We start from the raw sequence: 26463 nt of genomic DNA, 5'->3' as shown, positions 1-26463 counted from the left end.
CACATCTTCCCACTTTTATCCCTAATTGGTCCTACCTTCACTCCTGTCATCCTTTTGTTCTTCATTTTATTGAAGAATGCCTTCGGGTTTTCCTTTACCCTACTCGCCAAGGCCTTCTCATGCCCCCTTCTTGCTCTTCTCAGCCCCTTCTTAAGCTCCTTTCTTGCTACCCTACACTCAATAGACCCATCTGATCCTTGCTTCCTAAACCTCATGTATACTGCTTTCTTCCACCTGACTAGATTTTCCACCTCACTTGTCACCCTTGGTTCCTTCACCCTATCATTCTTTATCTTCTTCACCAGGACAAATTTATCCCTAACATCCTGCAAGAGATCCCTAAACATCGACAACAGGTCCATAGTACAATTCCCTGAAAAAAACATCATCCCAATTCACACCCGCAAATTCTAGCCTAAGAGCCTCATAATTTGCCCCTCCCCAATTAAAAATTTTCCTGTCCACTCTGATTCTATCCTTTTTCATGATAATGCTAAAGGCCAGGGAGCAGTGGTCACTGTCCCCTCAGATGCTCACCCACTGAGAGATCTGTGACCTGACCCAGTTTGTTACCTAATACTAGATCTAGTATGGCATTCCCCCTAGTCAGCCCGTCAACATACTGTTACAGGAATCCATCCTGGACACACTTAACAAACTCTGCCCCATCTAAACCATTGGAACTAATCAGGTGCCAATTAGGGAAGTTGAAGTCACCCATGATAACAACCCTGTCATTTATGCACTTTTCCAAAATCTGCCTCCCAATCTGCTCCTTGGTATCTCTGCTGCTACCAGGGGGCCTACAGAATACTCCCAATAGAGTAACTGCTCCCTTCCTGTTCCTGACTTCCATCCATACTGACTCAAGAGGATCCTGCTACATTACCCACCCTTTCTGTAGCTGTAATAGTATCCCTGACCAGTAATGCCACCCCTCCTCCCCTTCCCCCCCACTCTCTATCCCTTTTAAAGCACTGAAATCCAGGAATATTGAGAATTTATTCCTGCTCTGGTGCCACCCAAGTCTCTGTAATGGCCACTACATCATAATTCCATGTATGTATCCAAGCTCTCAGTTCATCACCCTTGTTCCTGATGCTTCTTGCATTGAAGTACACAAACTTTAGCCCTTCTACCTTTCCACCCTTTATTCCGCTTCTCTTTCCTCAAAGCCTCTCTCTGTTAGATCTAGCTTTACTCCATGCACTTCTTCCACTGCTCTATTGGTCTGGGTCCCATCCCCCTTGCAAATTTATTTAAACCCTCCTGAACCATGCTAGCAAACCTACCTGCAAGGATATTGCACCCCCTCGAGTTCAGTTGCAACCCATCCAATCTGTAAAGGTCCCACCTTCCCCAGAAGAAATCACAATGATCCAAAAACCTAAAACCCTGCCCCCTGCACCAACTCCTCAGCCACGCATTCAACAGCCATCTCCTCCAATTCTTACCATCACTATCACATAGCACTGGCAGCAATCTTGAGAATGCCACCCTTGAGGTCCTGTTCTTCAGCCTTCTGCCTAGTTCCCGAAACTCACACTTCAGGACCTCATCCCTCTTCTTGCCTATGTTGTTGGCACCAACATGTATCAAGACTTCTGGTTGCTTTCCTTCTCGTTCCAGGATGTTGTTCACCCAGTCAGAGACATCCCGGACCCTGGCACCCAGGAGGCAACAAACCATGCAGGTGTCCTTCTCACGTCCACAAAGTCTCCTGTCTGCTCCCCTGACTATAGAGTCCCCAATGATGACAGCTCTCTTCTTCTCCGTCCCATCCTTCTGCACCACAGGGTCAGACTCAGTCAATTAACTGACTAATGCATACATCTTTGTCACAGGGAGAACATGCCATCTCCAGAGAACACTAAGTCAGGCTGAACTTAGATCAATCTCACAACAACGCAGCAATTTCTACAAGTTGCAATTATTTGTTTGTAGCTTAATCTCTTATGGTAGATTCCAAATAATTTCCCTTCTAATGAGGTCAAGTTAACTGATCCAGGAGATTTTCAGTATCTTCTTCCACAAAGACAGCTAAAATATGTTGAATTTTTCTAGATATTTTCCTAATCCCTAGTAGAATCTTTCCTGGCTGAGTCTGTAATGAGTGAATGAACGTTGTTTACTTGGATTTTCAGAAGTCCTTCGACAAGATGCTTAACAAAATAGGAGCACATAGTTTTGCAGGGAAGATACTAGCACGGACAGAAGATTGGCTAAGTGGCAGGAGACAAAGAGTGGGAATAAAGGGCCCCTTTTCTGTTTGGCCACCAGTGACTAATGGTGATCCATAAGGGTTAGTGTTGGGACCACTTCTATTCACGCTATATGTCAAGGATTTGGATGACAGAATTGATAGCTTTGTGGCAAAGTTTGTGAACAATACAAAGACAAGTGGAGGGGAGAAAAGTATTGAGAAAGCAGGGAGTCTGCAGAAGGACTTAGAGAGACTAGGAGAATGGGAAAAGAAGTGGCAGATGAAACTGTGTAGGGAAGTGTATGGTTATGCACTGTGGTAGATGGAATAAAGGTGTAGACCATTTCCTACATAGAGGAAGTTCAAAATCAGTGGTGTAAACAGACTCGCAAGCCCTCAAGCAGGATTCCCTAAAGGTTAACTTGCAGGTTGAGTTGGTACTAAGGAAGGCAAATGCAATGTTGGCATTCATTTTGAAAAGACCAGAATATAAAGCACGGATTTAATGCTGAGGCTGTGGTGGTCTGCACACACGGGACTCGAACCGCCATCGGAAGCCACAGGCAGACACGCAGCCCACTCGGGGCAGACCTTCCGGGGGTCCGCCCTGCTGGTCGCAGGGACCCATGGGAGGGGAGATTAAAGCGTGCGAGTTGTATCAGTAAAGTCATTCTGAGTTCAGCTCTCTCTGCCTCTGTGTGTTCCTTTCATAGCACTTTGCGCGCGACTACATTGGTGACCCCGACGTACCAGACGGCAACTGGAACCAGCGACTCTGCAACCAGCCATGAGTCCGAGCAATGTGCACAACGCGGTCCCAGGCCCCGAACTCACCACTGCAAATGGCACCAGTAGTCGGATGTACGGCTTGCGAAGTATTGCACTGCATTTCCGGTCCAGCCGTTTCACTTGGACTTTCATGTTGGCAGCGGTGTCACAGCCACTACTATGGGCAGACTTCCTACGAGCCAACTGCCTCCTGGTTGACTTGAAAGGCCGGCGTTTGGTCCACGCCGAGACGCTCCAGACTTTCCAGCTTGGAGAAGCCAAGCTACCGGCCATCCACCTAGATTCCGTGACCCTCTCAGGTAACGAATTCGCCAAGGTGTTGGCGGAATTCCCCTTCATAGTCACCCCGCAGTTCTCCATGGTCAACCCCAAGCACGGCATGCAGCACCACATCCCCACGCAAGGACCACCACTGCACGCCCGAGCTTGCAGGCTCCCACCCGACAAGCTACACCTTGCCAAGGAGGAGTTCCGTAAGATGGAAGAGCTGGTGGTCATACACCGCTCAGACAGCCCGTGGGCATCCCCGTTGCACATGGTGCCCAAATCCGCAGGAGGATGGAGGCCCTGCAGAGACTACAGAAGACTCAACGATGCCACAACCGCCGACAGATACCCGGTACCCCCACATCCAGGACTTCACGGTGAACCTGCACAGAGCGATCATCTTCTCCAAAATCGACCTGGTCAGGGGATACTATCAGATCCCAGTGCACCCTGACGACGTGCCCAAGACAGCCCTCATCACCCCGTTCGGCTTGTTCGAATTCCTGAGGATGCCTTTCGGTCTCAAGAATGCAGCCCAAACTTTCCAAAGGCTCATGGACTCAGTAGGACACAGCCTGGATTTCGTTTTCATTTACTTGGATATCCTGGTGGCCAGCAGTTCGCACCAAGAGCACGTGGCACATTTGCGCCAGCTCTGCCAATGCCTGAGCAACCACGGACTGGCAATCAATCTGGCCAAGTGTCAGTTCGGGCTGACAGAGATCGACTTCTTGGGCCACAGAGTCAACTGACATGGCTCAGTTCCCCTACCGGACAAGGTCCAGGCCATCCGCCAGTTCCCAAGCCCAGCACGGTCAAGGGCCTGCAGGCGTTCGTAGGGATGGTCAACTTTTATCATCGGGTCGTGCCAGCGGCAGCCCACATCATGAGACCCTTGTTCTGCCTGATGGCCGGCAAGGCCAAAGAAGTGGCATGGGACACGGAGTCCACGGAGGCATTCGAGCAGACCAAGGAGACGCTGGCGAAGGCGGCCCCCCCAGTGCACCCGAGAGTCGATGTAGCCATGGCACTCACAGTCGACGCTTCCAACACGGCAGTTGGCGGAGTCCTGGAGCAGCTAGTTGAGGACCAGTGGTGAGCACTCGCTTTCTTCAGCCGGCACCTACGGCCACCAGAGGTGAAGTACAGCGCCTTTGACAGGGAGTTGCTAGCGCTCTATCTGGCTGTCCGGCATTTCCGGTACTTCTTTGAGGGAAGGGAGTTCACCGTGTATACGGACCACAAGCCCCTCACCTTCGCACTGGCCAAGGTATCCGACCCATGGTCGGCTTGGCAGCAGAGGCTCCTGTCCTTTATTTCAGAATTCACCACGGACGTCTGCCATAGCGCAGGGAAGAATAACGTCGTCGCCGACACACTGTCTTGCCCCTGCCTCCACTCAGTAGTCATATCATCCTCAGGAATAGACTACGCAGCACTGGTGGAAGCACAACGGTCGTACACCGAGATCCTGGCTTATCGCACCGCCATTTTGGGGCTCCAGTTGGAGGATGTCTCCATCGGCCCGGTAGTGGATCGACTCCTGTGTGACGTGTCTACCGGTAAACCCCGACCCGTGGTACCAGCAGCATGGAGGTGCCAGGTGTTCGACACACTGCACGACCTGGCCCACCCATCCATCCGGGCGTCCATCAAGCTGGTAGCTGACAGATTCGTCTGGCACGGTTTGTGCAAACAGGTCGGACACTGGGCCAGGACCTGCGAACACTGCCAGACCGCTAAAGTCCAGCGGCACGTGAAGGCTCCCCTCCAGCAGTTCCAGCCGACACAAAGGAGATTCCAAAACATCCATGTGGACATTGTCGGCCCCCTGCCGGTCTCCCGGGGCACCAGGTAGATCTTTACCATGGTAGACAGGTTCACCAGATGGCCGGAAGCCGTACTGCTTGCAGACATGTCCACTGAGTCCTGCGCCAGGACGCTCATTGCAAACATGACTCGCCAGGTTCGGCCTCCCAAGGGACATCACCTCCGACAGAGGGGCGCAGTTCACATCTGGTTTGTGGACAGCACTGGCGCAGCTCCTGGGCACCCAGCTGCATCACACCACAGTGTACCATCCCCAGTCCAACGGTTTGGTAGAGCGATTCCACCGGCATCTCAAGTCGGCCCTGATGGCGCGGCTCAGGGGTCCCAACTGGACAGATAAGCTTCCCTGGGTCCTACTGGGCATCCGCACAGCCCCCAAGGAACCCCCTTAGTGGAATTGGTCTACGGCGCCCCCGACGGTCCCGGGTGAGTTCATACCAGAGGCCTAAGATTCGGATGAATCTACAGCAGCGGTGCTAACACGGCTGCGGGACAAGGTGCAGACCCTAGCACTGGTCCCGACCTCAAGGCATGGGCCCACGCCATCTTTCACCCCTAAAGACCTCCGAGACTGTGAGTACGTTTTTATTTGCAGGGGCATGAGCAACCAGTGAGAGTACCCGCACCGCGCCAGCAAGGCTGGCCACCCAGGCAAGCCACACGGACTGGGGGCTCCACTCCCCCGATGGACATTTCTGGGGGAGGGGGGGTGGCGGTCCACACACACAGAACTTGAACCGCCATCGGGAGCCGCAGTTAGATGTGCGGCCCGCTCAGGGCGGACCTTCCGGGGACGGTCTGACGTCACATCCGCCCCACTGGTCGCAGGGACCCACGGGAGAGGAGATTTAAGCACGTGAGTTGAATCAGTAAAGTCATTCCGAGTTCAGCTCTCTCTGCCTCCGTGTGTTCCTTTTGTAGCGCTTTGTGCATGACTACAAGGCTTTATAAGGCATTGATCAGACTGCACTTGGGAGTATTGTGAGCATTTTAGATCGATATCTAAGATGTGCTATTGTTGGAGATTCATAAGAATGATGGCTCTGGGTCTGTGTTCACTGGAGTTTAGAAGAATGAGGAAGGAACATCACTGAAACCTATCAAATATTTGGAGGCCTAGATAGAGTAGATGCGGAGAGACTGTTTCCTATAGTGGGGGAATCTAGGACCAGTGGGAACAGCCTCAGAATAGAGTCGTCCATTTAGAACAGAGATGAGGAGGACCTTCTTTAACCAGAGGGTAGAGGAATCTGTGGAATTCATTGCCTCAGCAGTGGAGGCCAAGTCATTGACAGATGCAGAGGTTGATCAGTTCTTGATTAGTCAAAGTGACAAAGATTACGGGAAGAAGGCAAGAGAATGGGAATGAGAGGGATAATAAATCTGCCATGATTGAATAGTGGAGCAGACCTAATGGGTCAAAAGGCCTAATTCTGCTGCCATGTCTTAAGGTCACAGTCCACATTATCTTCAGCTTTTCTTCCCTCTCACCATACATTCATGTATAGAACTTCTACTTTTTTAATGCCTCATTTTCTAATTTCCTTCTTAATCTTTTAATCCTCCTTTACTGATTTCTAAACTTAATGAATCCACGATTTACTGTTTTTTTTAAGACCAACACTGGTGCACCTCAGGCGTGTGTGCTTAGCCCACAGCTCTACTCTCTCTATACCCATGACTGTGTGGCTAGGTATAGCTCAAATACCATTTATAAATTTTCTGATGATACAACTACTGTTGGTAGAATCTCAGATGGAGACAAGAGGGCATACAGGAGTGCGATATGCTCGTTTTGAGGCGGAAAATGACGTGGCGGCGAGGAAATCCACCCCTCCTCCAAATGACCAGGTGCTGTGTCTCACAGTGTCCGATGTGAGGAGAACCATGTGCAGGGTCAACCCATGGAAGGCTGCTGGACCAAACAATATTCCTGGTAGAGTGCTTCGAGGATGTGCAGACCAGCTAGCAGATGTTCTCACTGACATCTTTAACATCTCCCTGAGCAGCGCCGTCATTCCAATATGCTTCAAGGCCACCACCATCATCCCCGTGCCAAAGAAGTCTTCAGTGTCCTGCCTTGATGACTACTGTCCTGTTGCACTCACATCCATCATGAAGTGTTTCGAGAGGCTTGTCATGAGGCACATCAAGATCCTGCTGCTCCCCTCACTGGACCCCCTGCAGTTCGCGTACCATCCCAACTGTTCAACAGATGACGCCTTTGCCTTCACCCTCCGCCTGGCCCTAACCCACATGGACAAAAAAAAGACACATACGTTCGGATGCTGTTCATAGACTTTAGTTCAGCATTCAGAAAAATCATTCCTCAGAAACTGATTGGAAAGCTGAGCCTACTGGGCTTGAACACCTCCCTCTGCAACTGGATACTAGGCTTACTGACTGGGAGACCTCAGTCAGTCCGGATTGGAGGCAGCATCTCCAACACCATCACACTGAGCACGGGGACCCCCAGGGCTGTGTGCTCAGTCCACTGCTGTTCACTCTGCTGACCCACGAATGTGCTGCAACACACAGCTCGAATCACATCATCAAGTTTGCCAATGACGTGACCATGGTGGGTCTCATCAGCAAGAACGACAAGTCAGCTTACAGAGAGGAGGTGCAGCAGCTAACTGACTGGTGCAGATCCAACAACCTGTCTCTGAATGTGAACAAAAGAAAAAATATGGTTGTTGACTTCAGGAGGGCACGGAGCAACCACTCTCTGCTGAACGTCGACGGCTCCTTGGTAGAGATCGTTAAGAGCACCAAATTTCTTGGTGTTCACCTGGCAGAGAATCTCACCTGGTCCCGCAACACCAGCTCCATAGCAAAGAAAACCCAGCAGTGTCTCTACTTTCTGCAAAGGCTGAGGAAAGTCCATCTCCCACTCCCCATCCTCACCACATTCCACAGAGGTTGCATTGAGAGCATCCTGACCAGCTGCATCACTGCCTGGTTTGGAAACTGCACCATCTCAGATCGCAAGACCCTGCAGCGGATAGCAAGGTCAGCTGAGAGGATGATTGGGGGTCTCTTTTCCCGCCATTACAGACATTTACACCACACAATGCATCCGCAAACAGTATTATGAAGGACCGCACGCACCCCTCATACAAACTCTTCTCCCTCCTGCCATCTGGGAAAAGGCACCGAAGCATTTGGGCTCTCAGGATAAGGCTTTGTAACAGTTTCCAAGCCATCAGACTCTTCAATACTCAGAGTCTGGACTGACACCAACTTACTGCCCTCTACTGTGCCTATTGTCTTGTTTATTACTTATTGTAATGCCTGCACTGTTTGTGCACTTTATGCAGTCCTGGGTAAGTTTGTAGTCTAGTGTAGTTTTTTGTGTTGTTTTATGTAGTTCAGTGTAGTTTTTATATTGTTTCATGTAGCACCATGGTCCTGAAAAACATTGTCTCATTTTTACTGTGTACTGTGCCAGCAGTTATAGTCAAAATGACAATAAAAAGTGACTTGAACTTGAAGTGAAGAGAGTGAGCAGTTTCAAGTTCCTGGGTGTCAAAAATCTCTGAGGGCCTAACCTGGTCCCAACTGCAGCTACAAAGAAGGCAAGACAGCAACTATACTTCATTAGAAATTTGAAGAGATTTGGTATGTCAACAAAAACACTCAAAAACATCTGTAGATGTACCGTGGAGAGCATTTTGACAGGCTGCTTCACCGTCTGGTATGGAGGGTGGGCGGAAAGAAGCTGCAGAGGGTCATAAATTTAATCAGGTTCATCTTGGGTACTACCCTACAGAATAACCAGGAGATCTTCAAGGAGCGGCATCTAAGAAAGGTAATGCCCATTATTAAGGACTCCCAGCACCCAGGGCATGCCCCTTTCTCACTGTTACCATCATTAGGAGGTACAGAAGCCTGAAGGCTCACACTTGGGGATCAAGGAACAGCTTTTTCACCTTTACCATCCGATTCCTAAATGGATAGTGAACCTGTGAACAATAGCTCACTTATTTAATATATACATTTATTTCTGTTTTTGCACGACTTTTAATCTATTCAATATACATATACTGTAATTTATTTATTTCTTAATTATGTTTTTTCCCCTTCCATATTTTGTATAGCATTGAACTGCTGCTGCTAAGTTAACAAATTTTACGACGCATGCCAGTGATAATAAACCTAACTCTGATTCTGATTGTCAGCTTTCTTTCCTCCTTTGATCAAATACCATTCTCGCCATTTGCCATTGTTCGTTTACAAGTTGCCTTCTGAAGAACTTGAAAAAGTTCATCAGAAGAACTTTGCTTCTGAAGAACTTAAACTTGTTGTCATGACATTAAGAGAGTATTTTTGACAAATAAAATTGTGTGGACCAAATGAAAAGGAAATCATGTTACATACTATGCAAAGAAACCATTTTCTATACAATGATTTCCCAGAACAAGAGTCTTGAATCTACCTTGCATAATTTTGGAAGGAATTATTCTAGTGGATCAGATGTTCGAGCTATTAATGGCAAAATTATCTACATTCACCATCAATATCCCATTACCTTAGAGTAACAGGTTTAGATGGAATGGAATTGATAAACTAGATCCCAGGTCCTGCAAGAGAAGGAAGGTTTTATTCAAACTTACATTATGGAATTAGGATGGGCAAGTGGCAAAAGTATCCATGGAGAAACCCTTTGGGAACAGTGACTGTTATTTAGTAATTATATACAAAGTAGTAATTGAAAAGGACAAGTTTGGTCAGAGCTAGGTTTTAAATTGGGAGTAACTTAATTCAATAGTAAAAGACAGGACCCAGAAAGAAGTTGATAAGGAGCAGCTGCTAGATGGCAAAAGAACAGTCAAGTGCGAAGAGTGTAAAGGTAAAATAGTAAGGTTCAGATTCAGCATCACCCTCTAAGGTAAGAAGCAAATATGGTAAGATTATTTAAACCTTGATTAACAAAGGAAATTGAAGATTTGATTAAGAAAAAGGAATCAAATGTCAGGTGTAAGCAACGGGTAACAAGCAAGTTCTTTGAAGTTTTTAGAAGTACATGCTATGTGAATGGAGGAGATAGCTGGAGCTCTGATGGAGATTTTATCATTTTAGCTGACGTACAGAAAGACTGGGTAATTGCAAATGTTTCCTTATTGAAAAGCTATTAGAGATGAGCCAGGAAACTAAAGGCCAATGAGCCTGTTCCAGTTATAGGGAAATGGGGGGAAAAAGGAGCAGGATTTAAGTTCACTTGGAAAGACAGGGGATTCAGCACACTTTGTTCACAGTGGAAATCTTGGCTCATATCTGATCAAATTTTTTGCAGGTAACTAAGAAAATAGATGAATGCAAGAAGCAGTATAAATGATTTTGAGCAAAGCTTCTCTAAAGATCCAAGTAGACAGGCTGGGTTCAAAGGTGAAGGCAACAGGAATCAGAGGCATGTTGACAAAATGGATTTAGAATTGGCTTGATGATCCAAGGCAGAAAACAGAGGTGGAGGGGCTCTTTGCTGACTAGAACTGGAACATGAACCACACAGGATCTTTGCTAGAACATTTGTTTGTCATATGATATGGACAAGAACACAGGTGGTCTGATTAGTAAGCTTGCTGACAACATAAAAATTGCTGAAGATGAAGATGGAAAATATGATTGTCTAAGGATATGGAAGATAATGAATCAAATGGAAGGCTGGACATAGGTTTTGTAGATATCATTAATTTCAGACAAGTGTGATGTATTTTGGAACATCAAATACTTGTAAGATGTATACAATACATGGAAGGAACAATAGGGGTGCTGACATACAGAGATACCTTGTGTGCATATTTATAATTGCCCAAAACTGGAAAAACAGGGGAATAAGTCAGAGAAGCCACATTGGCATGCTTGCCTTCGTAGACAGAGACTATAAAGTATAAGAGTTGGGATATTACGATGCAGCTCTGCAGAACATTGGTCAGGTCACAGTTGAAATACCGTGTGCAGTTCTGGCTATCATAGCAGAAAGGATGTTGTATGCAGAACAGATTCACCAGGAGGTTGCTTTGAATGGAGAACTTCAGTTGCATTAGATACACAAGGAGAAATTTACATGGTTCATTGTTCCAAAGCAAATCCATTGGTGAAGCATACCTAAACTCAAATTTCTTCCCCCCCCCCCCCCGCCAGGAATGCTGACTAGATCCTCCATAAAAGGTTACAGAATAATCTAGCGTTATAGATTGCATAAATTCTTGCTGATATTATGTATCTCATGTAATGCCAGACTGGGAGGAAAATTTACAGTGATCAAGTTATTTTTCATGTTTACATTTTGCTAGCTGATAACAAAGCTAATGCATTTAAAAAGGATCACCAGCAGTTAGGTGTCAAACACAGCAAACAGCTGAATGGTTATACACTCTAAAAATTACCTCTTCAAATTAGTAACTTTTGCATACTTACACTGCCAAATAACTTTCAGCTCCACCAATAATTTCTTTGATCCACCATGACTTGTCCCTGGAAGCTTCTGCATGGTTTCACCTTTTTTATTGAGAATTTCAATTCTTAAAGCACCTGTAAACAGTATCAGTATATAGTTGAAGGATTAACTACATTTACATATGGTATGTTGCTTAGGATAAATCAACATTTCTTTATCACACACTGTCTTAAAGCCACAGTTTGTCAAAATATAACTAGAATGCAATCAAACAAACTGGTAACTGGTTCTGTAAGAAAACCAGTGCCAGTACAAGCATCAGCAATGGTTCAGTTAACAGCCACCTTGCACAGGTCATAAGACAGCCACTTAATGTTACTCTAGAGATACAAGCACAACAACTTGGGGCTTACTGTCAACTGCACTATTGAAAGTGCAATTATTCGTTAGAAACAGTCTTTCAGATGAAGTTAACAAAAAATAACAACCAATTTGGATACACCAAACTATCAGAAACACCCGTGCACTATCAATTAATATGCTTGCCTGATGTAATTGTTGCAAATAGGTGCCCTTTGATGGTTGTTGAAATTCAACCAGTCCACTGCACTTTGAATTTCTGCACATTAGTAAGCCCTTTCTTTCAATCTACTTTCTTTCATTCTTAAATTCTTTACCTGTTTGTGGAAATGAATACGTTTCTATAGCACTTCAATGGATTGTATATTATACCAATTGCTCTTGCTTACATTTTCAGATTTTACACTTGACCCACTTAATTTCTTTCTTTTTTCTTTCCAAACTATTAGGTTAATCAATATATAGTGTTCTTAAATCTAGGCTTAGCCAAATTAAATCTTAAAAAAGGCAGAGTCCAGCTTGCATCTTGTCACAAGATGCAAGAGAATCTCTTAATTACAACTATCAAAAAAATGAATTCAGAGCCTAAAAATGTCCTAAATCACTAAAAATAAGGCTTGATTAAAAGTAATTGCTCTGAACATTTGAGAAATGTATGCAGAATCATAGAGAACTACAACACTAGTTAGGATAATTTGCCAAATGTAAATAGGATCACAGATGAAACCAGATCAAATCAGAAATTATTTCAAAAGAGGTAATTTCAAACCCCCTGCTGGACACAAATTGGATGAAGTATCAAATATATGGTATGCAAAAGTTTGGGCACCTCTGGTCAAAATTTCAGTTACTGTGAATAGCTAAGCGAATTTTAAAAAAGGACCTGATTTCCAAAGGCATAAAGTGAAAGACGACACATTTCTTTAATATTTTAAGCAAGATTACTTTTTTATTTCCATCTTTTACAGTTTCAAAATAACAAAGAAGGAAAAGGGCCCAAAGCAAAAGTTTGGGAACCTTGCATGGTCATTTTAAATCTTTTTAAAAATTAATTACTATTGAAGATTAACAAAAAAAAGATACATTAAGTCAATATCATTATGTACAATAAAGAATTAAATTAGCAAATAACTGATTAACAAAGCTAAGCAATACATCAATAATAATACAAAAAAGAGTTAAGAATATTTTTATTTGAAAGAAAAAGGAGGAAAAAAAGAACCCCTACTAACTAAAAAAAACCTTGACCGAAGAAAAAACGAAAACAAAAAAACCCATTGGGAGCACAACCCTGGAGCTATCCATCATACAAGCTTCCAAAAAAAAATCAATCTGCCAACTTAAATCCACTTAAAGAAAAATCAGAAGAAAACTGTAGCGATGTGCTACACACAGCACTGAAATAACGACACGCAGTCGGTAAGTCATTTCAAGACTAGTTTATTCAAACTTCGCGGCTCTGGCATTTAATCCTTAGTGCCCGCCCTCTCCGGGCAGAAATGACGTCAGAGGTGCATTACCAAAGTCTCCCCCCCCCGCGCGTTGGCTATTTGTGAGCTGGTTCGCCTGCACAGAAAGTGGGTCGCCACAAAACCATATTAATTAACTCTAATCAGATGATAGTAGCGGGCGAATGAACCCCACCTTATCTCAAAATTGAATCGAGGATCAAAAGTTCGACTTCCCCCTCAACCTCTGTTTTCTGCCTTGGATCATCAAGCCAATTCTAAATCCATTTTGTCAACATGCCTCTGATTCCTATTGCCTTCACCTTTGAACCCAGCCTGTCTATTTGGATCTTTAGAGAAGCCTTGCTCAAATTCATGTATACTGCTTCTTGCATTCATCTATTTTCTTAGTTACCTGCAAAAAATTTGATCAGATATGAGCCAAGATTTCCTCTGTGAACAAATCATGCTGAATCCCGTTTTTCCAAGTGAACTTAAATCCTGCTCCTTCCCCCCCCCCCCCCCCGCCCCCCATTTCCCTATAACTGGAACAGGCTCATTGGCCTTTAGTTTCCTGGCTCATCTCTAATAGCTTTTCAATAAGGAAACATTTGCAATTACCCAGTCTTTCTGTACATCACCTAAAATGATAAAATCTCCATCAGGGCTCCAGCTATCTCCTCCATTCACATAGCATGTACTTCTAAAAACTTCAAAGAACTTGCTTGTGACCCATTGCTTACACCTGACATTTGATTCCTTTTTCTTAATCAAATCTTCAATTTCCTTTAAGTCCTTTGTTATTTAATTTGGTGCTGGAAACCTTGTCTATTGCACTTCATGAAGCTAAGGATATTCATGGAATTATTATAAATGGGACTGTTCATAAAGTATTTCCCCTAAGTGATTCTGCTTCTATATATGATGACATTCCTTTTAGAGTTACAGACTCATTTAAATATTTAGGTATTATTATCACTAAAAATCATAAAGATCTTTATCAAGCTAATTTGGTTCCTTTAGTGGACTTTACGAAGCAATTATTTTGTAGATGATAATCCACTTTTATGAAGGTTTAGTTTATATTCCAAAAACTTTCCAAAATCATTTAATAGTTTCAATAAACTAGGAATAGATTCTTCAAGATTCGAAATATAAACTAAAAGATCTTCAGTATAAAGGGAGATCTTATGAACAGTCCCATTTATAATAATTCCATGAATATCCTTAGCTTCACGAAGTGCAATAGACAAGGGTTCCAGCAGCAAATTAAATAACAAAGGACTTAACGGACATCCTTGTCTTGTACCCCGTGAAAGTAAAAAAAAAGATCTGCAATTGTTAGTAATAACAGTAGCAATAGGGCTTTTATATATCATTCTAATCCACTTATTAAAATTAATACCAAAGCCGAATTTCTCTAAAACATTAAATAAGTATTTCCATTCAATTCTGTCAAATGCCTTTTCAGCATCCAGAGAGACGACACATTGGGGAGCCTTAGCAGAGGATGAATATGTAACATTTAACAGTCTCCAAACATTAGAAAAGGAATAACGGTCCTTTACAAAACCTGTTTGATCTTGAGAAATAATTTTAGCTAAAATGTTCTCCAGCCGATTAGCCATTATTTCTGAGAGAATTGTAGCATCCACATCTAATAATGAAATAGGTCTGTATGAAGCACAGTCAGTAGAATCTTTATCTTTCATAAGAATTAAAGAAATAAAAGCTTCAGAAAATGTGGGAGGTAACTCGCCTATCAAAAAAGAATCTTTAAGCGTTTCCAACATATATGAAGAGAGCAATTTTTCAAATTTTTTATAAAATCCTACAGAGTAACCATCCAGTCCAGGAGCTTTACCAGATTGCATAGAAAAAATAGCTTTCTGAATTCCGCTTTCAGTAATAGGAGAATCAAGAGTTTGTTGATCTTCAACAGAAATTTGAGGAAAATCAATCTTTTGTAAAAAGGCATTCATTTTGGAAGAATCAACTGGAAACTGAGATTTATAAAGTTCCATATAAAAGTCTTGAAAAATTTTATTAATATCTTCATAATTCTGCATGTCAGTACTTAGTAACACCCCCCTTGGCAAGTATCACAGCTTGTAAATGCTTTCTGTAGCCAGTTAAGAGTCTTTCAATTCTTGTTTAGGGAATTTTTGCCCATTCTTCCTTGCAAAAGGCTTCTAGTTCTGTGAGATTCTTGAACCGTCTTGCATACACTGCTCTTTTGAGGTTTATCCACAGATTTTCGATTATGTTTAGGTCGGGGGACTCTGACGGCCGTGGCAAAACCTTCTGCTTGCGCCTCTTGAGGTAGTCCACTGTGGATCTTGAGGTGTGTTAAGGATCATTATCTTGTTGTAGAAACCATCCTCTTTTCATCTTCAGCTTTTTTCTTTTAGACAGGGTGATGTGTGCTTCCAGAATTTGTATTTAGTTGAATTCATTCTTCCCTCTAACAGTGAAATGTTCCCCATGCCACCGGTGCAACACAAGCCCAAAGCATGATTGATTGATCCACCCCTGGAGAGGTGTTTTTTTCATGAAATTCTGCACCCTTTATTCTCCAAACATACCTTTGCTCATTGCAGCCAAAAAGTTCTATTTTAACTTCGTCAGTTTACAGGACTTGTTTCCAAAATGCATCAGGCTTGTTTAGATGTTCCTTTGCAATTTTCTGACACTGAATTTTGCTGTGAGGACACAGGAAAGGTTTTCTTCTGATGACTCTTCCATGAAGGTCATATTTGTGCAGGTGTCGCTGCACAGTACAACAGTGTACCACCACTCCAGAGTCCACTAAATCTACTGGAAGGTCTTTTGCAGTCAAACGGGGGTTTAGATTTGCCTTTCTAGCAATCCTCCAGCAGTTCTCTCGGAAAGTTTTCTTGGTCTTCCAGACCTCAACTTGACCTCCACTGTTCCTGTTAACTGCCATTTCTTAATTACATTACAAACTGAGGAAACGGCTACCTGAAAATGCTTTGCTATCTTCTTATAGCCTTCTCCTGCTTTGTGGGCATCATTTATTTTAATTTCCAGAGTGCTAGGCAGCTGCTTAGGGGAGTCCATGGCTGCTGATTGTTGGGACAAGGTTTGAGGAGTCAGGGTACTTATAAAGCTTTGAATTTTGCTTCACCCGGCCCTTCCTAACAATGACTGTGAACAAGCCATAGCCCTAACAAGCTAATTAAGGTCTGAGACCTTGGTAAAAGTTATCTGAGAGCTCAAATCTCTTAAGGTGGCCAAACTTCTGCATGGTGCTCTTTCCTTTTTTCTAAAATTGTACAAAACAAAAATAATACACTAATCTTGCTTAAAATGTTGAAAATAATGTTTCATCTTTAACTTTATCACTTTTGGAGATCAGATCTTCTTCTATTCACCTAACTATTCACAGTAACAGAAATTTTGACCAGTGGTGCCCAAACTTTTGCATGCCACTGTATATTCCAGATTATTTGTGAATAATGGACTATCAAAATTAAAATCAAAACTGCAGAGGCCAGCAATTTGAAACAAACAAAAGGCTGCAAGCACTTAGTTGTCAGACAGTATTGTGCAGAGAGAAACATTTCAGGTCAAAAATGCTTTGAGAACTAAAAGAGAAAAGCTGGATTGCAATTGCAGCAAAAGTGCAGATTGGGATGGATAAGACAAGAAAACATCCTTGAAATTTAACTTGTATAAGAGTTCAGACAAATGAAGCAGTTTCACTTTCCCTAGTTGCTGCCTGAACTGCTGAATGCTCAAAGAAATAGATATTAGGAAATGGTAAGAGTTAATCAGAAATGCTTGACTAGATGAAGATAATTAAATATTATTTTGTCTCACCTATGGGGATTCCTGCAGGTCTGCTTTCGTTAGGAATAAGTTCATCTCCTTCTGGCCAAGTAACAGACAATTTATCAGGAAGCCTGTTTAAAATAAATAGCATGGATACATTTCTACAAGCATAAACAAAATTTAACCAGAATGTGAAATCACCACTGTGAATTTCTAGTACCTTGCCATTTCATCTTCTATGTATTTCTTGATCATAGAGGTAGCTACAGTTCTGTCTAGCTTTGAAATTGGAATAGTCTTCACTTCATCATATAAAGCTTGAGGTTCCTAGGAGGAATGAAATTAAAAAAGGATATAAAATCTTACCGAGTTTAGTGACTTGTTTTTCCAGTAACTCCTTAGCACACATGAATGCGGCTAACTAGGAAGTTGATAGTAGAATCATTTGTTTCACAGTAAAATAGTATAAGACCTGGAAGTGGCCATCAACCCAATCTTGTCAATTTAATAATTAAGTTGAAAGGTATGTTTTGATCTTATAGTGGCAAGCCCATTAGAACAATGTTGTGCACCCTTTTAAAGTCTGGCACAATTTTTGAATTATTCATAAAATGTGTACAATTACTGAACGTTAGTTTTGAATTATTGGTGGCATTACATCTGCATGTTGCTCTTGCCACAGGATTAGGATTGTTTACAGGATTTGCCCTGTAAACAATAAAGTGATAAATATCCCAGTAAAACAATATACTGATCACGAGCTCAGATGATGATCTGGAATAGAATACAACTTGTAAAAAAAAACTTGACCACCCAAGAATTAGGTGATTGTTCTTCTCTTCCATCATTAAGGACCACCATCATCCAGCACATGCTCTCTTCTCATTGCTACAACTGGGGAGGAAGTACAGGACCCTGCAGGCTCACACTTAATGATTCAGGAACAGCTTCTTCCCCTCTACCATCAGATTTCTGAATAAACATTAAAACCATGGACAGTACCTCATTACCTTTATTTGCCCCTTTTTGCACTACTTTAAGTTTCTTTTTAAATATACAGTGCACACATACTTCTTACTGTAATTCACAGAAGTTATTATGTATTGCTGCTGCATAACAAATCTCAGGATATATGCCAGTTATATTAAACCTGATTCTGATTCTTGAATGTACCCCACTCACAACATACATAAAAATGCTGGAAGAACTCAGCAGGCCAGGCAGCATCTAGGGAAAAAAGTACAGTCGACATTTCGGGCTGAGACCCTTCAGCAGGACCTTTACTTTTTGGGTTCAGTTTAAGGAGTTCTGAATAAGCATTGTTGTGGACTAACTCATTTACATTAGAACCAGTGACATCAGGAATGATTTCAACAGTGATACATGTCAAAACAGTAATGGCAGGAGAGATTCAAGACCTGGACACCCATAAGTTCTGAAAATAACGAAGTACAGAGGTAATAGATTAAATCCTCACTGATTATAGCCATGGACCAACAAAAGTTTTGCAAAAATCTTTCAAGCATTATGTAGATTTTAGTTTTAATATAAACTACACTAAAGCATAGCTATTGTATTTCCCTTGTCTTAACATTAAAACAAACACACACAAAATGCTGGAGGAACTCAGCAGGCCAGCAGCATCTATGGAAGAGTGAATAGTTGATGCTTCGGGCTGAGACTCTTCATCAGGTCTGGAAAGGAAGAGAAATTAGATAAAAAAAGGTGGGGGAGAGGGGAGGAAGAAGTACAAAGTGACAGGTGATAGGTGAAACTGGGAAGAGGGGAGGAGGTGTGAAGAGCTGGGAAGTTGATTGGTGAAAAAGATAAAGGTCTGGAGAAGGGGGAAATCTGATAGGAGAGGACAGAAGAACATGGAAGAAAGAGAAGGGAGAGGAGCACCAGAGGGAGGTGATGGCCAGGTAAGGTGTGAAATCTGCCCTCACCCCATCCTCCTGCCACCACACCAGGGATCGACTTCCACTTGTTGCTACCTACCACCCCACAAGCCTCTGTATCCAGCACATTATTTTCTGTAACTTCTGCCGTCTCCAATTGGATCCCACCACAAAGCACATAAGAGCATAAGATGTAAGAGCATCAAGTCTGCTCCGCCATTCAATCATGGGTTGATCCAATTCTTCCAGAGATCCCCACACCCCTGCCTTCTCACCATACCCTTTGATGCCCTAGCTAATCAAGAACTTATCTATCTCTGCCTTGAATGCACCCAATGACTTGGCTTCCACAGCCGCTTGTGGCAACAAATTCTACAGATTTATACCCCTCTGACTAAAGTAATTTCTCCACATCTCTGTTCTAAATGGATGTTCTTCAATCCTAAGTTGTGACCTCTTGTCCTAGAATCCCCTACCATGGGGAATTACTTACCATATCTAATCTGTTCAGGCCTTTTAACATTCGGAATGTTTCTATGCGATCCCCCCCCCCCCCCCCCATTCTCCTGAACTCCAAGGAATACAGCCCAAGAGCTGCCAGACGTAACCCTTTCATCCCTGGAATTATTCTCGTGAATCTACTCTGAGCCCTCTCCAATGTCAGTATATCCTTTCTAAAATAAGGAGCCCAAAACTGCACACAATACTCCAAGTGTGGTCTCACGAGTGCCTTATAGAGCCTCAACATCACATCCCTGCTCTTATATTCTATACCTTTAGAAATGAATACCAACATTGCATTTCCCTTCTTCACCACGTACTCAATCTGGAGGTTAACCTTTAGGGTATCCTGCACAAGGCATCCAAAGTCCTTTTGCATCTCTGCATTTTGAATTATCTCCCGATCTAAATAACAGTCTGCCTGTTTATTTCTTCCACCAAAGTGCACAACCATACACTTTCCAACACTGTATTTCATTTGCCACTTCTTTGCCCATTCCCCAAAACTATCTAAGTCTCTCTGCAGGCTCCGTTTCCTCAACACTACCTGCTCCTCCACCTATCTTTGTACCATCAGCAAATTTAACCATAAATCCATTTATCCCATAGTCCAAATCACTGACATACATCATAAAAAGCAGTGGTCCCAACGCCGACCCCTGTGGAACTCCACTGGTAACCGGCAGCCAGCCAGAATAGGATCCCTTTATTTCCACTCTGTTTTTTGCTGATCAGCCAATGCTCCACCCATGCTAGTAACTCCTCTGTAATTCCATGGGCTCTTATCTTGTTAAGCAGCCTCATGTGCAACACCTTGTCAAAGGCCTTCTGAAAACCCAAGTGCACCACATCTACTGCATCTCCTTTGTCTACCCTGCTTGTAAATTCCTCAAAAAATTGCAGTAGGTTAGTCAGGCAGGGTTCTCCTTTCAGGAAACCATGCTGGCAATGGCCTATTCTGTCATGTGCCTCCAGGTACTCTGTAATATCATCTCTAACAATCGATTCCAACAACTTCCCAACCACAGATGCCAGGCTAACAGATTTAGTTTCCTTTCTGCTGCCTCCCACCCTTTTTAAATAGCAGAGTAACATTTGCAATTTTCCAGTCATCCAGTACAATGCCAGAATCTACTGATTCATGAAAGATCATTTTTAATGTCTCTGCAATCTCTCCAGCTACTTTGTTCAGAACCCGAGGGTGCATTCCATCAGGTCCAGGAGATTTATCCATCCCAAGACCATTAAGCTTCCTGAGCACCTTCTCTGTTGTAATTTTCACTGCACATACCTCACTTCCCTGACACTCTTTAATGACAGCAAATGTCTTCCACTGTGAAGATAGATGCAAAATACGCATTCAGTTCCTCTGCCATCTCTGCAACTGTCATTACAATATCTCCAGTGACATTTTCTATTGGTCCTCTATCTACCCTCAACTCGCTTTTACCCTTTATACACTTAAAAAAGCTTTTAGTATCTTACCTCCCACCTCACTTTCCGCTTTCTGCAGAGATTGCTCCCTAAACCTCTCCCGTGTCCACTTGTCCCTCCCTACTGATCTCCCTCCTGGTATTTATCCTTGCAAGTGGAACACATTCCATACCTGCCCCTACACCTCCTCCCTCACCACCATTCAGGGCCCCAAGCAGTCATAAGAACATAAGAAATAGGAGCAGGCGCAGGCCATCTGGCCCATTAAGCCTGCCCTGCCATTCAATGAGATCATGGCTGATCTGTCCGTAAACTCAGCTCTATCTACCTGCCTTTTCCCCATAACCCTTAATTCCTCTATTATGCAACAATCTATCTAACTGTATCTTAAGTATATTTAGTGAAGAAGCCTCAACTGCTTCCTTGGGCAGAGAATTCCACAGATTCACCACTCTCTGGGAAAAACAGTTTCTCTTTATCTCCATCCTAAATCTTGACGCAATGTCCCCTAGTTCTAGTCTCACCTACCAATGGAAACAACTTTCCTACTTCTATCTTATCCATCCCTTTCAAAATTATGTATGTTTCTATAAGATCCCTTCTCATTCTTCTGAATTCCAGAGAGTATAGTCCCAGGTGACTCAATCGCTCCTCATAGGTTAACCCCTTCATCTCTGGAATCAACCTGGTGAACCTCCTCTTCACTGCCTCCGAAGCCAGTATATCCTTCCTCAAGTATGGAGACCAGAACTGCACACAGTACTCCAGGTGTGGCCTGACCTGTACCCTGTATAGTTGCAGCATGACCTCCTTGCTCTTGAATTCAATCCCTCTAGCAATGAAGGCCAACATTCCGTTTGCTTTCTTAATAACCTGTTGTACCTGCAAGCCAACTTTTTGCATTCATGCACAAGCACTCCCAAGTCCCTCTGCACAACAGCATGCCGCAATCTTTTAACATTTAAATAATAACCTACTCTTCTATTATTCCTTCCAAAGTGCATGATCTTGCATTTACCAATGTTGTATTCCATCCGCCAGACCTTGGCCCACTCACTTAACATATCTATAATCCTCTGCAGACTCTCCACATCCTCTGTACAATTTGCTTTTCCACTCAGTTTAGTATCATCAGCAAATTTTGCTATGCTACACTCAGTCCCCTCTTCCAAATCATCAATGTAAATGGTAAACAGCAGCGGGCCCAACACCGACCCCTGCGGCACCCCACTCACCACTGACTGCCAACTGGAGGAACACCCATTTATACCAACTCTTTGCTTTCTATTGGTTAACCAATCCACTATCCATGCCAACATACTTCCTCCAACTCCATGTGTCCATATCTTATTTATAAGTCTCTTGTGTGGCACCTTATCAAACGCCTTCTGGAAATCCAAGTATACGACATCCACCTGTTCCTCTCTATCCACTGCACTTATTATGTCCTCAGAGAACTCCAGTAAGTTTGTCAAACAGGACCAGCCCTTTCTGAATCCATGTTGCGCCTGTCTTTCTAATGGAACCACTCCTTTCTAAATGTTTCACTATTTTTTCCTTAATGACAGTCTCAAGCATTTTCCCGATTACAGATGTTAAGCTAACTCTATGTTAGGCAATACTTCACCTGCGAAGGGGGTCAACAACTGTATCTGACACTCCTGGTGTGGCCTGCTGTATATCACGTGAGACCCGACATAGACTGAGAGACAACTTCATCATATACCCTTGCTCTGTGCACCATAAAAAGTGGGAATTCCCAGTGGCCACCCATTTCAATTCTACTTCCTATTATAAATCCGACATGTCAGTCCATGGCCTTCTCTACTGCCAGGATGAGACCACACTCAGGATGGAGTAACATGTTGTATTGCGTCTGAGTAAGCTCCAACCTGATGGCATGAACATCAATTTCTTGAACCTCTGGTAATTGTCCCTCCTCCTCTCCTTCACCATTCCCCATTCTCTTTTCCCTCTCACACCTTGACTTCTTACCTGTCCATCACCTCTCTCTGGTGCTCCTTTCTCTTCTCTTTCTTCCATGGTCTTCTGTCCTCTCCTATCAGATCGCCCCTTAACCATATATAACCATATAACAATTACAGCACAGAAATAGGCCATCTTGGCTCTTCTAGTCCATGCCCAACACTTACTCTCAACCTAGTCCCACCGACCTGCACTCAGCCCATAACCCTCCATTCCTTTCCCGTCCATATACCTATCCAATTTTACTTTAAATGACAATATCGAACCTGCCTCTACCACTTCTGCTGGAAGCTCGTTCCACACAGCTACCACTCTCTGAGTAAAGAAGTTTCCCCCTCGTGTTACCCGTAAACTTTTGCCCCCTAACTCTCAACTTCTTCTCCAACCCTTTATCTTGTTCACCAACTTCCCAACTCTTCACTTCACCCTCACCACCACACCCCACCACCTCCCGGTCACCTGCTACCTTTTACTTCTTCCTCCTCTTCCCCCACCTCCTTATTCTGACTTCTCTCTTTCCTTTCCAATCCTGATGAAGGGTCTCAGCCCGAAACATCGACTGTTTATTCTTTTCCATAGATCCTGCCTGGCATGCTGAGTTTCTCCAGCATTTTGTGTGTTGCTTTGGATTTCCAGCATCAGCCGATTCTCTGATGTTTGTTAAACTGATACAAAGAAGACTACCTACAATTTGGAATCTTGAGCACACATGTCTTCAAAGCATTTGTCATTCACAATGCAAGTTAATTGGGGCTGTCTATCACTGTCCTTGTTATGCAAGAGTCTGATTCAATACCAATTACTATGGTCAGTATCAGGAAATGAGTAGAATTGTCAAGTATCTATCACTTCAACAGCCTCAAGTAACTTTACCTACCTGAAGTTAGTTAACATTAAGATTTTAACGTGTACAGCTTCATACTTTCACCCCTGAATAAACTATTTCTTCGTCTGTTATTGTAAAGGATGTTCTGAAAACTTTATAACAATGAGGAAAATTTGCACTTATATTGCATCTTTTACATCACCTTCAGGTGCTTAAATATTTCTGTCAAGAGACTGCTATTGTTATGCAGGAAAAACAGAAACTTATTTGTGATAACTAAAATCACAGTAGTAGGAACTTATTCCTGTCCATTTGAAAATGAATCCCCAACAGTGCAGCATTATGACAATACTACATTAAACTAGAATTCTGTGGTCAAGTCTGGAGTGACACATAAAACTCAGAACCTTTTGACTCCAAGACTAGGCTATTATCAAGTAATTCAGAACCTTTACTGCTTTTACCTGACACTGATTTTACCACCCACCCAGGTACCCCAGAATGCTATCACTGCACAGAACAGTTTTATTTACATTAAATTTAACATTGCAATTAATAATAACACTGAAAGACTATCGAGTTCAATTTGATTGGCTAATTTCTCTTCTATGCTCCCTCACTTCCTGTGGGCAATGAATCTAATTATGACTATTGAATGTTTCAGCTCTTTTGCTAGTGGTTTAGAACATTTAAACATATTTTAATAGAATTCTGCCCTGTACATACTGCCATGACAACAGCTTTTGACATAGTGTCACAGTAGTTATACCATAACAGAGAATGACTTTGCCACCAAAGCTGGAACTGGAGATTTCTCAAAAGTTTTACAAAATCTTAATATGGAGCTATTTAAAATGACCAGAGATGATTTAATAAGCCACCTTATAAACTGATTCATAAGTTAAAGTAGAATTCTCAACATAAAAATGTGGATAAAGTTAATGATGACATTCAATGGTAATTCTATACTCACCACAGCTATTTGGACTTCACCTCCAGTGGAAAATACATCACCTTCATGGTCACCATAAAGGAGAAAACGAACTATGCTTCCATAAATTATTGGCACTGTTTTAACTGTCTTAACCTGAAAATAAAGTTGAAGTCTTTCAAGTTAATTCTACATAACTATTAAGATTTTAGACACAGAGCCAGGGTTATTCAGCACAGAAACTGACCCTTCAATAGCCACATCCATGTCAACCTTTTGCCCATCTACATTAACTCCATCTGCCTGCCTATTCTGCAAGTAGTTAAACACCATTCAACCAAAATTGAAATATTTTATTGTCAAAAATAAAATCATCTTTTCATCTACAATCTTGTAGGTGCATCTTTTGTCACAACACAAATATGAAAAACAAAAAAACCCAAAAATACCCCAATATTGTTAATTCATTCCAAGAACAAGAGGCATGCTACACAGCACAATGTAAACACCTTTTGAAACGTCACACTGTGCATGGATTTTATTGATTTGTCTCTTTCTATTCTTGATATAATTAATATTGATCAATAAAAGAATAAGTCATGAATAACTAACAATGGCATCTTTCATCATTGCAATTAAGATATATAACAATTGATACAAATACAATCCCTTTTTTACAATGAATACGTAAGTACACTATTAGCATAATGTTCCAAAAAAATTTACTGCCTCATCACTCTTTTTACCCTGTCATTCTGAAACCAGCCGACACAAATTTCAGATCTTCTAGTTTTAAAACACCCAATACCAATCTTAAATATCCAACTCCTGGTAAATAACTGGAAAGTAAGGACTGATCCAGACTTTAAAAAATCTTCAATTTAAGTCAATATTATTTTAATAACCCAAGATTGCTAGAATTATATAGATATTAACTTGTACAAATAAATTTCATTAATGAAATGTTATAAAATAATTGCTTAATAGATAAAATTATTTGTAGAAATTGAGTTTCAGTGCTTCTGCTTCCTTTGGAGTTTGCCAAAGATCGGCATGACATCTAAAACTTTGACAAACTCTATACATGTGTGACTGGCTATATTGACTGGCTGCATCACAGCCGGGTATGGAAACTCTAAAGTCCATGAACAGAAAACCTTACAATAAGTAGGTGAATACAACCTAGTCCATAAAGCCTTCCTAACTATTGAGTACATCTACACGGAGCGTGGTTGAAGGAAAGCGACATCCAACATCAAGGGCCATCCCCCCACCCCCAGGTCATGCTCTCTTCTTACTGCTGTCATCAGGAAGGTGGTACAGGAACTTCAGGACTCACAGCACCAGATTCAAGAAGTTATTACCCCTCAACCTTGAACTTTGGCTCTTGAACTAGAGGGGATAACTTCTATCAACTTCACTTGCCCCATCACTAAAATGCTCCCACAACCTATAGACTCGTTTTCAAGGAATCTTCATCTCAGGTTATCAATATATTTATTTTAAAAATCAACCTATTTATTTATGTATGTATGTACGTGCGTACTTGCAGTTTGTCACCTTTTGCACGCTGATTGTACGCCCTGTTGGCGTGGTCTTCCATTGATTCTGTTATGGCTACTGGATTTATTGAGTATGACCACAAGAAAATGAATCTCAAGGTTGTATACAGGGACATATACTTACTTAGAACTTCTAAGGTGGGTGCTCAACAATGAGTAATGTTTCTATTGTTCCTCGCAAAGACAAGTTAACAACTTAAAACATGTTAGTGCCACTTTAATTGTTCTGATAG

At 42.5% G+C, this 26463-nt stretch overlaps 1 protein-coding gene across 2 annotated transcripts in view; it reads right to left on the bottom strand.

Moving 5' to 3' along the window:
* smchd1 (structural maintenance of chromosomes flexible hinge domain containing 1) overlaps nucleotides 1-26463 on the bottom strand; it is a 185485-nt gene that overhangs the window by 111048 nt on the left and 47974 nt on the right. Inside the window, exons 14-18 of one of the 2 annotated variants that reach the window (XM_073043659.1) lie at nucleotides 24711-24824; nucleotides 22921-22998; nucleotides 17313-17419; nucleotides 17141-17223; nucleotides 11510-11623 (exon numbers count right to left, since the gene is read on the bottom strand). In XM_073043659.1, the coding sequence (XP_072899760.1) occupies nucleotides 11510-11623; nucleotides 17141-17223; nucleotides 17313-17419; nucleotides 22921-22998; nucleotides 24711-24824 (496 nt within the window). The remainder of the gene's footprint in view (nucleotides 1-11509; nucleotides 11624-17140; nucleotides 17224-17312; nucleotides 17420-22920; nucleotides 22999-24710; nucleotides 24825-26463) is intronic. The other variant, XM_073043666.1, reaches the window with a different exon arrangement.

This window comes from Hemitrygon akajei, chromosome 1 (assembly GCF_048418815.1).
Source record: "Hemitrygon akajei chromosome 1, sHemAka1.3, whole genome shotgun sequence".
Classification (NCBI taxonomy): domain Eukaryota; kingdom Metazoa; phylum Chordata; class Chondrichthyes; order Myliobatiformes; family Dasyatidae; genus Hemitrygon; species Hemitrygon akajei.
Note: the sequence above shows the minus strand (reverse complement) of the source record. Positions and strands in the feature narration are given on the sequence as shown.